The 12,562-nt window shown below is 40.6% G+C and overlaps 2 protein-coding genes across 2 annotated transcripts; one reads left to right on the top strand and one right to left on the bottom strand.

The window, feature by feature from the left end:
- Window positions 1-270: 270 nt before the first annotated feature.
- On the bottom strand, window positions 271-7,178 carry LOC135253343 (threonine synthase-like 1). The gene is made up of 2 exons (XM_064332498.1): window positions 7,036-7,178; window positions 271-3,617 (listed from the first exon to the last, which is right to left on the bottom strand). The coding sequence occupies exon 2, from the start codon at window positions 3,578-3,580 to the stop codon at window positions 1,616-1,618; it is 1,965 nt and encodes a 654-aa protein (XP_064188568.1). The 5' UTR covers window positions 3,581-3,617; window positions 7,036-7,178; the 3' UTR covers window positions 271-1,615.
- A 401-nt stretch (window positions 7,179-7,579) lies between these two features.
- On the top strand, window positions 7,580-11,734 carry LOC135253340 (enkurin-like). Its single transcript, XM_064332490.1, has 5 exons — window positions 7,580-8,322; window positions 8,814-8,959; window positions 9,255-9,487; window positions 10,398-10,544; window positions 11,420-11,734. Exons 1-5 carry the CDS (start codon window positions 8,246-8,248, stop codon window positions 11,591-11,593), a joined length of 777 nt encoding a protein of 258 aa, XP_064188560.1. The 5' UTR covers window positions 7,580-8,245; the 3' UTR covers window positions 11,594-11,734.
- Window positions 11,735-12,562: the final 828 nt, after the last annotated feature.

Genomic DNA, 12,562 nt, shown 5'->3' with positions numbered 1-12,562 from the left:
GCAACAGCGGGGCCAGCCCTATAAACGCAAATGTCTATGACTGACTGAGTGATGAAGTTACACCATTGGTCGGCCGGTCCAGCCATATACTAGGTTTTGACCTGGTCTTGTTTCATATTTCTCAGCCTCATAATGGGTTCCTTGACTTTCATTGGCACAACTCTGGTCCTTATACTGACAAATGCCACTAATGGACTACAAAGGCAATCAAAAGTCTAGACTCAAGACTAGATATTGAAAGCTTTCTACTTGTGTACACCTGTGAACCCATTTGTCCCAAACATTATGATGCCCTGAAATGGCAGGGCAGTGTATTAGGGGCTGTTATTTCTGCATGGTGATACCAAAATGTATTAAAATACCCTTTAATAAAACCTTAGAATCTGCACTTTAACCGCATATGAATGGTTTAACTACAAATCTAAACTTATGGAGTACTGAGCTAAAAGAGTACTGAGCTAAAAGAAAAAAATATGGCGTTGTCCCAAACATTACAACACTTACTGTGTGTGTGTGTGTGCGTGTGCATGTGCGTGTATATATATATATATAAGAATATAGGGCTTTTTTATGTAGACAAGATAGATAACCCATTCCGGGTGGGAAAATACATTTCAATAATATAGTACTGTCCAATACAACCCTTAAATACTGTAAACATGAACCCCTATTTTCAAGGCTCTGAGAGAGAGCTATTTACAATCCAGTGTGTGTGGTTTTGCCTGGCACATTTTTTTAATCTGTGTGATGGGGAGAAGATAACATACAGGATGGTCAGACTGAGTGTATTTACATTTCCTGCAGAACTGCAACAGAAGGAAACCTGCCATCTAGTGGCCGTGTAAGATTACAGTTTCTAATGTAGCAGAGACATCCGTTATTTATTGTGGATTAAAACAGCATCCAGGCTCAACAGTAACCTTACAGAAACTCAGCCAGATGATATGGACTCACCATCCAAATGGCTATAATGGTCATCTTCAGAGTGAAAATTTTAAACCCAACCAAATTTATCAGTTGATTGCTGAGGATACTGTGCTTCCTTCTCAGTTATTTTCTAGTGAAAAATGACTACATTGCCTACACCAAAATATATACGAGGTGTGGCTATTAAATAATGAGACTCATGCTGTAATTCAATTTTAATGTAGAAAATTTCAATTTCAATTACTTTCCCCTTCAATATATTCCCCTTCTGCAACTACACACCGCTGTATTCTGGTCCTCCACTGATCAATGCAGTGCAGTAGGTCTTCTTCCATTAGTTGTCTCAGAAGCTCCGTTGTTTTCTTCTGCACTTCTGGAACAGATTCGAAACGGGTTCCCTTGAGTGCAGACTTGATTTTAATAGCCACACGATATCGCAGTACTTGACCACCCTCCCTATTCACCTGATCTAGCACCATTTTTTCTTTTCCCTAAAATCAAGTCTGCACTCAAGGGAACCCATTTCGAGTCTGTTCCAGAAGTGAAGAAGAAAATAAAGGAGCGTCTGAGACAACTAACGAAAGAAGACCTACTGCACTGCTTTGATCAGTGGAGGACCAGAATGCAGTGGTGTGTAGTACACCTCGTATATATTTCTTTACTTGATTGAAAAAATAAGTAACCAAATCTAATAAACTTTGCAGAATGATTCCTGTATCATGGCTTCCACTTGATCCACCAGTATACTGACATCAGCCGGGCACACAAGATGAGGACTGTTCCCACTTTCCCTCAGGCACTTCAGCAGGGCATTGTGTGCAAGTGGCCTGGATCTGAATGAGCCGAGACGCTCAAGCTGGTCCAGAGGAGTCCCTGTGGGACACTGCAGCTCGAGGGCCCGGAGAACTGCGGGTGCGAACTTGCCATGGTGCGCGGTGGAGGAGATGACAACCGGACATGTTCTGTCCTGGAGCCGGTCCGCCACCACCTTGGCGACAGCCGTGTGGGGGTCAAGTATGTAGCCTGTGCGCGAGTGCATCTCACGGATGGCTGCCAAACACTCTGCTTCGGAACACCAGCCTGCCAGGATATCACGCTGTATCCTCTCAAGTAAAACGCCGGGCACTTTGAAATACTGCTCTTTTTCTAAGCTGGAGAACAGGTCCTGAATGAGCTGGCCATCCCGATCCGAAGCATGAAATAGGAATCTTTCGAGGTTGGAGGATTTTAGGATGTCTATGGCAGGAGAGTCGGAGGCCAGAAGTGGCCTGCCGCGGAGATCGTACTCACCTGTGGAAATGAAGTCTGCCACTACATTGTTGCGGTTTGAAGCACAGATTAATTTTCTTATGGGGATTCCCATCTGCTTTGCATACACGGCAGACATGGCATTTCCAAAGTTCCCGGTGGGGATGCACACATCAACGGGGTCCCCAAACCCAACCACACCATCGCTGACCAGGTCCAGGTAGGCCGAGGAGTGGTACACAACCTGTGGTAGCAAGCGGGCCCAGTTGATTGAGTTGGCAGTACTCAGCAAGGTGGCATACTCCACTGCCAAGTGCCCAGTCAGACCAGCGTCACCAAACATCCGCTTGATAGCCCTCTGGCAGAAATCAAAGTCAGAGCCCACGCCAACAGCTCTTGCATTGCCCTCTCCAAAACTTGTCATCTGTCGCTTCTGAATCTCGCTCACTCCCTCCTCAGGAAAGAACACTAACACACCGACTCTCTGCCTGTCTGCATCGCTAAGGCTGCTGAAGCCATTCAGCACAGCACTTCCTGTGTCCCCAGATGTGGCCACAAGTATCAAGTAGTTACACATCTGGGGAAGGCAATAGGCAAAGAGCTGTGGCATCAGCTGCAAAGCCAGATCCTTGAAGGAGGCAGTGGGGCCATGGAAGAGCTCCTGCACATACTGATTGTTGATGAGGTGCCTCACTGGTGCAATCGATGCACAGGCAAAGTTCTCTCCATATGCTCTGTGCACCATACTGTGTAGCTGGGCAGCAGGTACTTTTTCTGCCACCTCATCAGCGGTGTCTCCAGATCCACAAAGCACCCTCGTATCAAAACAACGATTGTAAAACTGCTGCCTATACTGCAAAATGGCCCTCATGGAGACATCGGGACCTTGGCCCACGATCCTGTTCACTTTCATCCTGGACAGCCTCTGCATGATGTCCTCTGTGTCCACATCCAGGTAGATGACCACACCACTGCTCTTCAACCGCTGCATTGTCCCCGAGTGTAGGGGGTTGGACCCAGTCAATGAGACGACGCTGCCAACGGTGGAAAAGTCGGACAAAGCCTCACCCTCTTCCTCTAGGAACCGTTCACTGCCCACCTCTGACAGCTTTTTGGCCACTGGCATCTTCCATTTCTCCTCAAGAATGTCATCATCAACATCTATAACTGGGAGACCCAATCTACAGCCGACTATCCCCCCCACTGTTGTTTTTCCAGCCCCTGGTGGCCCCATGAGAAATATGTTTTGCGCTTCTGTGTAGGAACTCTCTGAAGACAATCTTGCTAATAAAGAAAATGAGTGGCGAATAAAGAATGAGTTGATTGGATGTAAGGACTTTGGAGTGGTCAGCCTTCCCCATCTCAAAGCCTCTTTCAACATGCAGTAGCAGGACCTGGAAGCCATCCTGAGGAAATTTCTTCAATCAGCAATCACAATCATTCTGAAAGACAAGAGATCAACAAATAATAAGAATTACTGTTCAACTTCCCTGCTTAGGAGATTAAAAGCAATCTGTTAGGGCAGTACCTACATTTTATAAACTTCATTGCATATTCAAACACATCACATTAGCTAAGCTTTCTTTCTTCAATGTACAAACGTGTATGCCAGAGGAGTCCAAATTAATTTAACTATTATCTACTCTGCACTAACATAACATTACTAATATCATTATTGTTGCTTCCTTATCTGAGTTTAGCTATACAACTGAGGCTAGAGCAAGAGCATTGACAGCACCAAAAGGACTGTTCTCCTGGTACCCTATCAACAAAAAACAAAAAAAAACATAGGCAACGTTAAACAAGATAGGCATCATTGGTATCTACCTGCTGCTTTAGTAGCTAAGCTACTGCAGCTCATTGATGCCATTATCTCAAGACCATTGACAATGTAACTTTTAGCTGGAAAGCAAGATCATATCATTTAGAGTTGTCTAACTCAACTAACCAGGCACATTTTCAATGAGTTCTGCAAGATTTCAAGCAATGGCATTAACTGACTATTAAAATGTATCTAAAATTGTCTTTTGTACTGTACATCAATGTACTGAAAGCTGAAAAAGCTTTATTATGTTAGCATCATTTCAAGGGGAACCTTGTTCACACCAGTCTGCCAGATATACCTGTATTCTAAGGAAATGAATTTGAAAAACCTGCTGTTGCAAGCTGGAGACAGGTCTGAAGAGCGGCCATCCCGATCGAACTGAAATAAATTGAGTGAGATTAATGCTACTGGGAGAGTCAGCCACATGGCTCTGCCGCTGGGTCTCTCACGCTTGACCCAATGAGCTGCCACCATTTTCGGTTTGACCCAAAATCTATGATTACCCTGCTTGTGCATTGTGCAATTGCATTCAATTTCCGGTGGGATGCAACATAGCCCCAACCGAACGACGCATAGCTGACCTGTCTGCCGGATGTGGTTAAAATATGTAGCAGCGAGTGATTGACTGGAGTATCAATGTGCATCTCACTGCCAGTGCCAGTAGGCTCAAATCACGCTTATAGTGGGCAGAATCAAAAAGCCACCAATTAGGCTATGCCTCAAGTTTATCTTCAATCTGCTTCTCTCAGAAAGACACTAATATGCTCTCGCCTGCTCATCGCTAAGGCGTGAGCCAGTCAGGCACTCCGTGGATTGGCCACAAGTACAATAGTAACCACGGGGAAGACATGCAAGAGCTGGATCGGTCAACAATCTTGAAGGAGGCGTACTGGGATTTGCACTACTGATTTTGATGAGGTGCCTCACTGGTGATCTGCTGACAGGCAAGTTCTCTCCATATGCTTTGCGCCAGTCGTTAATGGCAGCGTACATCCAAGCTTACTCACTTCTCAACAGGATCGCACTTCTGGAATGACATGCCTACCATCCTCAGCCAATCACTTCTCCAGTTTAACCCCCTGTTAGCATATACAGCCTGCCATCAGGAAACTTTAATAAACATCGCTGAGCTTAGCAATATGACAACCCTTTGTAAAGGCAGCCCTGGTTGAGACAAAGGTTTCAGATTTCTAATTATTATTAGGCCTATATTTTTCTATCTATTTTAATAATCATCAAAACCAAGGAGAAAAGCTCCATACTGCAAAGATGGCCCTCATGGAACCGACTTGCCTAGAATCCTGTTCATTTCATCCTACCCTTGATGATGTCTTGTCTCTACATCGTAAAAACATGCCCTTTCTAACATGCCAAGATGTAGGTTAATCATGAAATCTGACGGTGGATCATCGCAGTATCTCCTCTAGATTCATGCCAATGAAGCTTTGGCACTCTTTCATTTCCTCTCAAGAATGTCAAAACAGTCTTAATCCCAAAATCGACTATATACTTTGTTCCAGCGTGGCTGGCCCAGGAGACATATGTATTTGCGCTTCGTGTAGGAACTCTCTGAAACACGCTTGACAGATTGAATGTTTGATTGGATTAAGGTTTTAGTTAGCTTCATCTCAAGTCTAACATGCAGTAGCAGGACCTGGAACCTGGTTTCTTCAACAGCATCACTACTGGACTCAAAATATAGCAGCTGTTCGCTTCCTGCTTAAGTTAAAGAATTGTTAGGCAGGACTAAAGAAATTCAGTATAAACATGACTTACAGCTCTTTAATGTAAAACTTAAGAGGAGATTAATTTATATTATCTCTCTGCACTAACATAACATCTAATATCATTAAATGTGGTCCTTACTATTTCAGCTTACACAGGCAGAGCAGCGCAATGACAGCACCAAGAAGGACTGTTCTCCGACCCATCCAAAACATAGAACGTGGCCCTACAGTAGGCATAGTTGGTAATCTCGATGCTGCTTTGTAGCCTAGCTTGCAGCTATTGGCCTGTCTCAAACATTGACAATGAACTTACTAAAAAGATCCATACATTTAAGTTGCTAATCAACTAACCTATTGACATTTATGTTCTGCAGAGAAAAATTAATGACTTTGTATTAAATTGCTTTGTACGTAACTCACAGGGACTGATGAAAAACACGTATATCTGGAGCATTTAATGGCCTAATGCAGCAATCCAGGAAATAACCTGAGGAAATAGTTTCTAAAAACACTGTCTGGGGCACCTGGAGCCTCTTGGGCCCCATGTCACATTTTTTAATAGACAATTGCGAGAATCTCCTTATCCTCACCACTGAACTCGCCCTTGCTAAATTTAGGGTCTGCATTTTTTGTAGCAAAGGCCTGACGGATTCGACCAACCATAGCTAAATGAACGATTGGCAATAACCTATCCAATCAAAAGCCTAACGTAGGGTCACTTCACGATATTTGATACCTGTGGTGGGTAATAATGTTCATGTAAAGACGTCTTGTAAGTTCTACAAAACAGGGAATGTAGCCTACTGTTTGGTCAGGCTGATATTTCCCGTGCTAATCTTTACCTGCAGTAGCCTGTACAACTGTGGCAACTGAGAGTGGCAAAACATCGATTTGATAGCTAGGAAACACAAATAAAACCATATTTTTATTTGGTGAAATATTTGCTTAGGCTGAGACTTCCTTAAATTCAGAGGTTATCGGGTTATCAATTAACTCATTTCTACAGGGAAACAAGCAGACGTTAAGAGCTAGATAACACATTTGTGCAGTTTTTAAGATGAATAAAATGCGCATTATTTTTAAGTTTATCGCGTCAACAGTAACGCGTAATGTAGCCTATATTCACGTTTTTTAGGTAAATTGGGAATGCTTTGATATGGCTGGTTACAAGGGGCATGAATTCAACCGATTAAATCACGTCGGTGTCAATCGTTTACACGTTTCCCTAAATAACGTAATAAGTTCGGGTTTAGTTATTTCTGCCCTTGTCCCCAACGTACGGGCATTAACATTGCTGACTATACTCACTTGCTACTTTGGGAAAACCTTGACGTTATGCGTGAACTTGAAAGCAAAATAAACTAGCCTACTCGTTGTATCTTTGCTTGCCTTGCATGCAAAAAATACGGAAGAGCAATGTGGACAATCCTCATAGCGTAATTTTAAAACTCGTTTTGTCCAATGGCGAGGGGTTTTGTCACATTGGAGTTTCGTTTTCAGTTGATTCTGGTTAAAACATAAAGTGAAAGACGCGGAATAAGAAAATAAGGTTAAGAAAAACAAAGATTTGAAATTGAGCGACATCATATAGATATATGTTGAATTAGATGTATCTCGAAATTCAGTCCTAGTAAGAAATACTTTAGTCTACATTTCAATTTATTCGCAATAGTTCGGCACAGAGAAGCACAGGGAAGGTTCGTTACACGAGTGTACAGTTTGACACAGGCACAGCTAATGTTAGCTCAGTCAATCTCGGTCTGGTTTTCGTTCATTTTTTCTTAATTAGGTTCGTGTTACAGGCACTTACCCTGTCAAGCCATTGGCACTGCGCATGCTATGAAGAGGTCCTGTGTTCGCATTGTGCTATATTTCTTTGAAACAACTACTTAGAAAGAGGTAACAAAATTATTCAACTGCTCAAATTAAAGGCTGCAGATGAGGCTCCCAATTAGTGAAAGTGTGGACACATGGCTACTAAAAATTCGGTAGAGGAACTCAAAGACAAAGCAAACGTTAACGAGCCGAACCTATATTGTGTTGATTGGGAAATTATGAAAGAACTTAAACACATTTGTTCAGCAACCTAATTAGGATCATCCCCTCAGTTCTGAATTTGGTCAGTTACAATTATTGCAACCTATTTTAATGCAGTTTTATGCACTATTGCACAATAAGTGGGCTATTGGATTTGAATTTTATTTTTCATGGTATGCATAGCTATTTCTGACAGAATGTGTCTTAAACATGAAAAGCGCCACATTAAGAAAATTTAACAGCTTGTTAAAATTCTGAGATTGGATTGGAACAAAAACCACAATCGGGCCGAGGATGAGAACCACTCATGGCCGAGCGTGCATTTGGAAGACTGGTGAAGGGATTTTGTTCATCCGTGGTTTCCAGCGTTCCTAAGCAACCGTTTCAAGGGGCAACTGTAAACAGAAACGTTCCAGCAGCCAATACGTTACGAACGTGAGGATAGGCACCCTTTTATTTTATTTTTAGTAAAATACGAAATATGACAACTATATATCCACCAGAGAGCATTTATAACCTCATCCCTCGGGAAGAAGTTCGATTTGAAACACCACCGAGGTATGTTTCAATGCACGGGATGCATTAGCTATTAACTAGTTATCAGTTCGCCAAGTTAACTCTAGCTATGGTAGCTGTATGATCGTTAGATGCTGATTTCTACCTGATTAGACACGTACTACTTTACTACTTTACGTACTCTTTTCGTCAAACTACATAATTTCATGTACAGTTATGTGTAGTAGTTCTGCTTAAAGAATCATCAGTAGCCTACTACTGTTGCTGTGGCTACAGAAGAGTTGCGCGCAGGTGCAGAGGGTTAAATCACTTAAATTTACAGGCAGAGGGATGACAAATTATTAGCTAACGTGGATAGCAATAATTTATTTTTATGGAGTTTCCATTTTGGTTTGTTTGTTTGAGTGCAATTTAATGTCGACCTGCACTTCTGTATGAATTATTATTGTGTTGTAATTGCTGTATTAGATCTTTAATCTTTAATGCTTTTTTCCTTTTGTTTCTTCATTGACATTCCTTATTTGACAACTAAGATATACGTCAAAGTTTAGGGACCAAGTTAAGCAGGAAAAACAAAGTGGCAAGGCTGCACACAGGACCATGGGCCCAACAAAGGTGGAGACACCCTCACCAGAGAAGTTTCTACGCAAACATTCCAAAGAACCAAGACTCCCTGAAAGTAAGCCAAAAGAGATATACAGGTTGCAGCAGCACTCTTAGAGAACTGGCCATAGAAAAATGAAAGACATTGTTTTTTTGAGGATCATAACACAGGGTCCTGTTTGAGGTATTACAAATGCAATGCCACAGTTTGAAAACTGATTTTGATTGTTTTATAAGCTTTACATATGGATTTTACTAGATGTCATTAATACAGTACAGCTGTTAAAGTTCTCAGACCTGAGCCATCTGTTTGTGCATAAATCAGTAAAACTAATGATATTGTTTTGTTTATTTTTTTTTTTATTTAACAGAAAAGCAGTTTGTGTATATGGATGGCGATAAACTAAGAAAGCCACCAGTACCCGCTAGAACTGAAATTCCAAAGATGGGAGTTCATTCAGCAAAGGACTTTATAAGGGACAATACCATCAAAAACCTCCTTTCTGCACCAAGGCAACCACAGCCTATCTATGCTGACACAAAACATGGAGATAAGCAGCCTTTGGAGTGTTCTGGTCTTGTCCCAAAATATTTAAAGAAAAAGGTAAATCTGCCGAATTTGTCATTCGTTATGAACATTTTTTCATTTTTCTGTGGTTTCTTACTTATTTATGTACAGTACATTTCTCAAATTCAAAGATAAGTTAAAGAAAGCTTGTGATGCTGTCTTCACCTTTTGTTCAGTGCTTCATATAAGGGGGATCCCAAAAATTTTATCTCAAGACATCCTAAAATTGCTACTTTGCCACCTTGCTAGCATCATCTTATTTCACACTTTTTTCAACACCATCTACAAGCTGAAATAAGACAAATAGCTTCCATAATAAAAATATATATTCACTTCCATGATCACAATATTACCAAGGAGGTGTATACCAGACAATTTTATTTTATCTGGAAGTATAAAACAGGAATTTATAAAATGTGAATTATTTAATTATATGAATTATTTAAATTACTTATTTATTCTTAAAACAGAAATAACTAAACTATTACATTTTGCTGAGAGGCCCCTAGGAATAATTTTCTGACCCCTCAGTTTTTCCAGGCTCAGTTCAAAAACCCCCCCTTTCCATAAAAACATCTCGGGGTTATAGACAAAAGATAAAATTGTTTTTTTAAATTGTAAATGTGGTCTTATCCATAACTCCTGCTGTTTTGACCTTTTCTCTTCTGTGCAATTGGCCAGCTTGATTTTGTTAACAGTAGCTTAACAGTAGCTTTGCAAAACATCACCCCACAGACCTGCCCCAAATTTTGTACAAATGAGCTCAGAAGTTATTCTGGTGTATAAACGGAGCTCAGAGTTCGCAGCTGTTGTAAATTCAGTATTGCCAAAAAGTGGGTGTTCACCACTCAAGTCAATAAAAGTGGACATGGGATTGGTATTCTGCAGGGATTGCTATTGCTATATTTTAGCAAGTGATGTTGAGTTGCCCTAATCCCCACCACAGGACTACGGGCAGATTCCTGAGTATCTGCTGCAGCGCAAAGTGGAGGAGGGAAGAGCCCAGGAGGAGTATGACGAGTATGTCAAGGAGCGGCTCAGACAGGGAGCCATGAAGCAGCTCTCTGACGAGGAACGTCTGTCCACCCTTCAGGTACAGGTTTTAAGTGTGTAGCCATGTTGTGCTTTTGGGAGGGAGCGGGTGCAGGGTGGTGGGGCCCACAATCCCTGGTGGCACTCCTTAGCGGTCGCACACGCCCAGCGCTGTAGTTTGCCTTGGTGGCCTTTAATGAGTGAGAATGTCCTTTTCTCGAGAACTGTGCACCCACCCATGCACTAGAATAGTTTTTAGCAGAAAAGGGCACCCAGCAGCCCTTAAGTGATTTTGTTTTTTTAAGTTGCAGAGCACTGCCATAGAGAAGGACTGTATGACTGTGCAGTTATTATTCTTGACTATGAATGGATTTGGACAGAAAAAGAGTAATTGTTTTCTTTTAATTTTTAAGTGAAAAGAGTATTCTATGAATTTTCAGGGTTTGCACTGAAAATGGTGAAGGCAAACAGTTACAGGCCAAGAGATCACTGAATAGTTGAATAGTTACTGTAATTTGGAGTGTAATCATTTTTATTTTATGGCTTTTCCTTTGCAGTTCGAGTGAAATTTCATGTTATTCTATCAGCATGCACTTTTGGAAGAACCTTATTGTTATTTGCAAAACTGATTCATTAACAAGCAAAAGTTTCTTGTGAATTTTGCCCTTACTTGTAATTTGATTGCAATGATTTGGCCATTAACTTTGGCAGCTAACCAAACACATTTGTACAAGAACTATGTCCATGCATATCTTCTTCCAAGTATAACAAGCAGAGAATACTGATAACATACATATTGGTTGATTATTGATTATTGATTATTTTGTTTAAACCTTGAAAATTTCTCTTTTAAATTATTAGATCTAAAGGCATACTTGTCTGGTTAAAAAAAAAAGTTAAAAGTAATTGAATCTACAGCAAGTCTTGTGGTTCTAGGGACTCAAGAAGAACTGGGAGGAGTTGCACCACCAGTATCAGGCTCTATCTATCGTCACGGATACAGGCCCCAAGAAATACATAAAAGAGAAGCTGGAGATGCAGATGAAGCAGCTGGAGAAAGACATTGACCTCATTGAGAGACACAAAACCATCTACATCGCAAACAACTGAGACACCAAATGATTATTGAACAGCTGATCTTCAGCTACATGCATCATACAACATGCATCCTTCCTCTGAATTGTCTTGGGCTTTGCAGTCACTCCTCTGATTTTACGCAGTTTGGGGAATAAAAATAAAAAAGTAAATATATATCAAGGAGTCTTGTTTAATGTCAACAGTTTTCATTGTAACTCACTACTGAGACTCTCTTTGTCAATTATGGTGCATTTTCACAATGTTTATTTTAAAGGGATTTAACTATTCAGTGATTCAACCATTTTCACCCAGATTTCATAGTGCAGTGCATTTGTTATTTTGTGAACTTTGGTTTTACAGGACACTTGCAGTGTGATTAAATGACAATTAATGGCCGTTCTCCTCTAATAATGGCACATTACACCTCAACAGTTTATGCATATGTAATATGCTGTTTACATATATAATCCCGAACTCTGCATGAAAAACATGGAGAATACTGTATAAATTAGGTAAATTATTCAGACTAAACATCTATGCTAATTACCCAGCACTATTAAGCAACAAAAAATAATTTAAAAAAATCAAGTGGTTATTCAATGTGGTTGGTTGCCTGCAACAAGGATTGTCAGACTTTTCATTGCTTGGTTACCACTATATTTCTGTGCATCATAATAAATAAAATACATTACATCTTCAGTTTTTTGCTGGTGTCAATCTGGTAGAAATCAAAATAATAAATCAAATAAACACTCAGCATTATGCGATAGATGAAGCTGATAAGAGCATCAGAATTTGCATTTTAATAGTGCTATCCACACCTTTGTCAATTCTGTTCTTTCATACTAATACAATTCTTCAGAGAAAAAAACATTTTATCAAGCAATCATTTAAATTCCTAAATAAAGGTGTCAAATAATTGGAATCCCTGTTTTCAATACTTTGCATATTCTCCCTTCACAAGGATAAAACTACTGTGTTGTCATTCATAGTGATTTATAA

The sequence above is a fragment of the Anguilla rostrata genome, chromosome 4 (assembly GCF_018555375.3).
Source record: "Anguilla rostrata isolate EN2019 chromosome 4, ASM1855537v3, whole genome shotgun sequence".
Taxonomy (NCBI): domain Eukaryota; kingdom Metazoa; phylum Chordata; class Actinopteri; order Anguilliformes; family Anguillidae; genus Anguilla; species Anguilla rostrata.
This window is presented reverse-complemented; position numbering and strand designations above follow the sequence as displayed.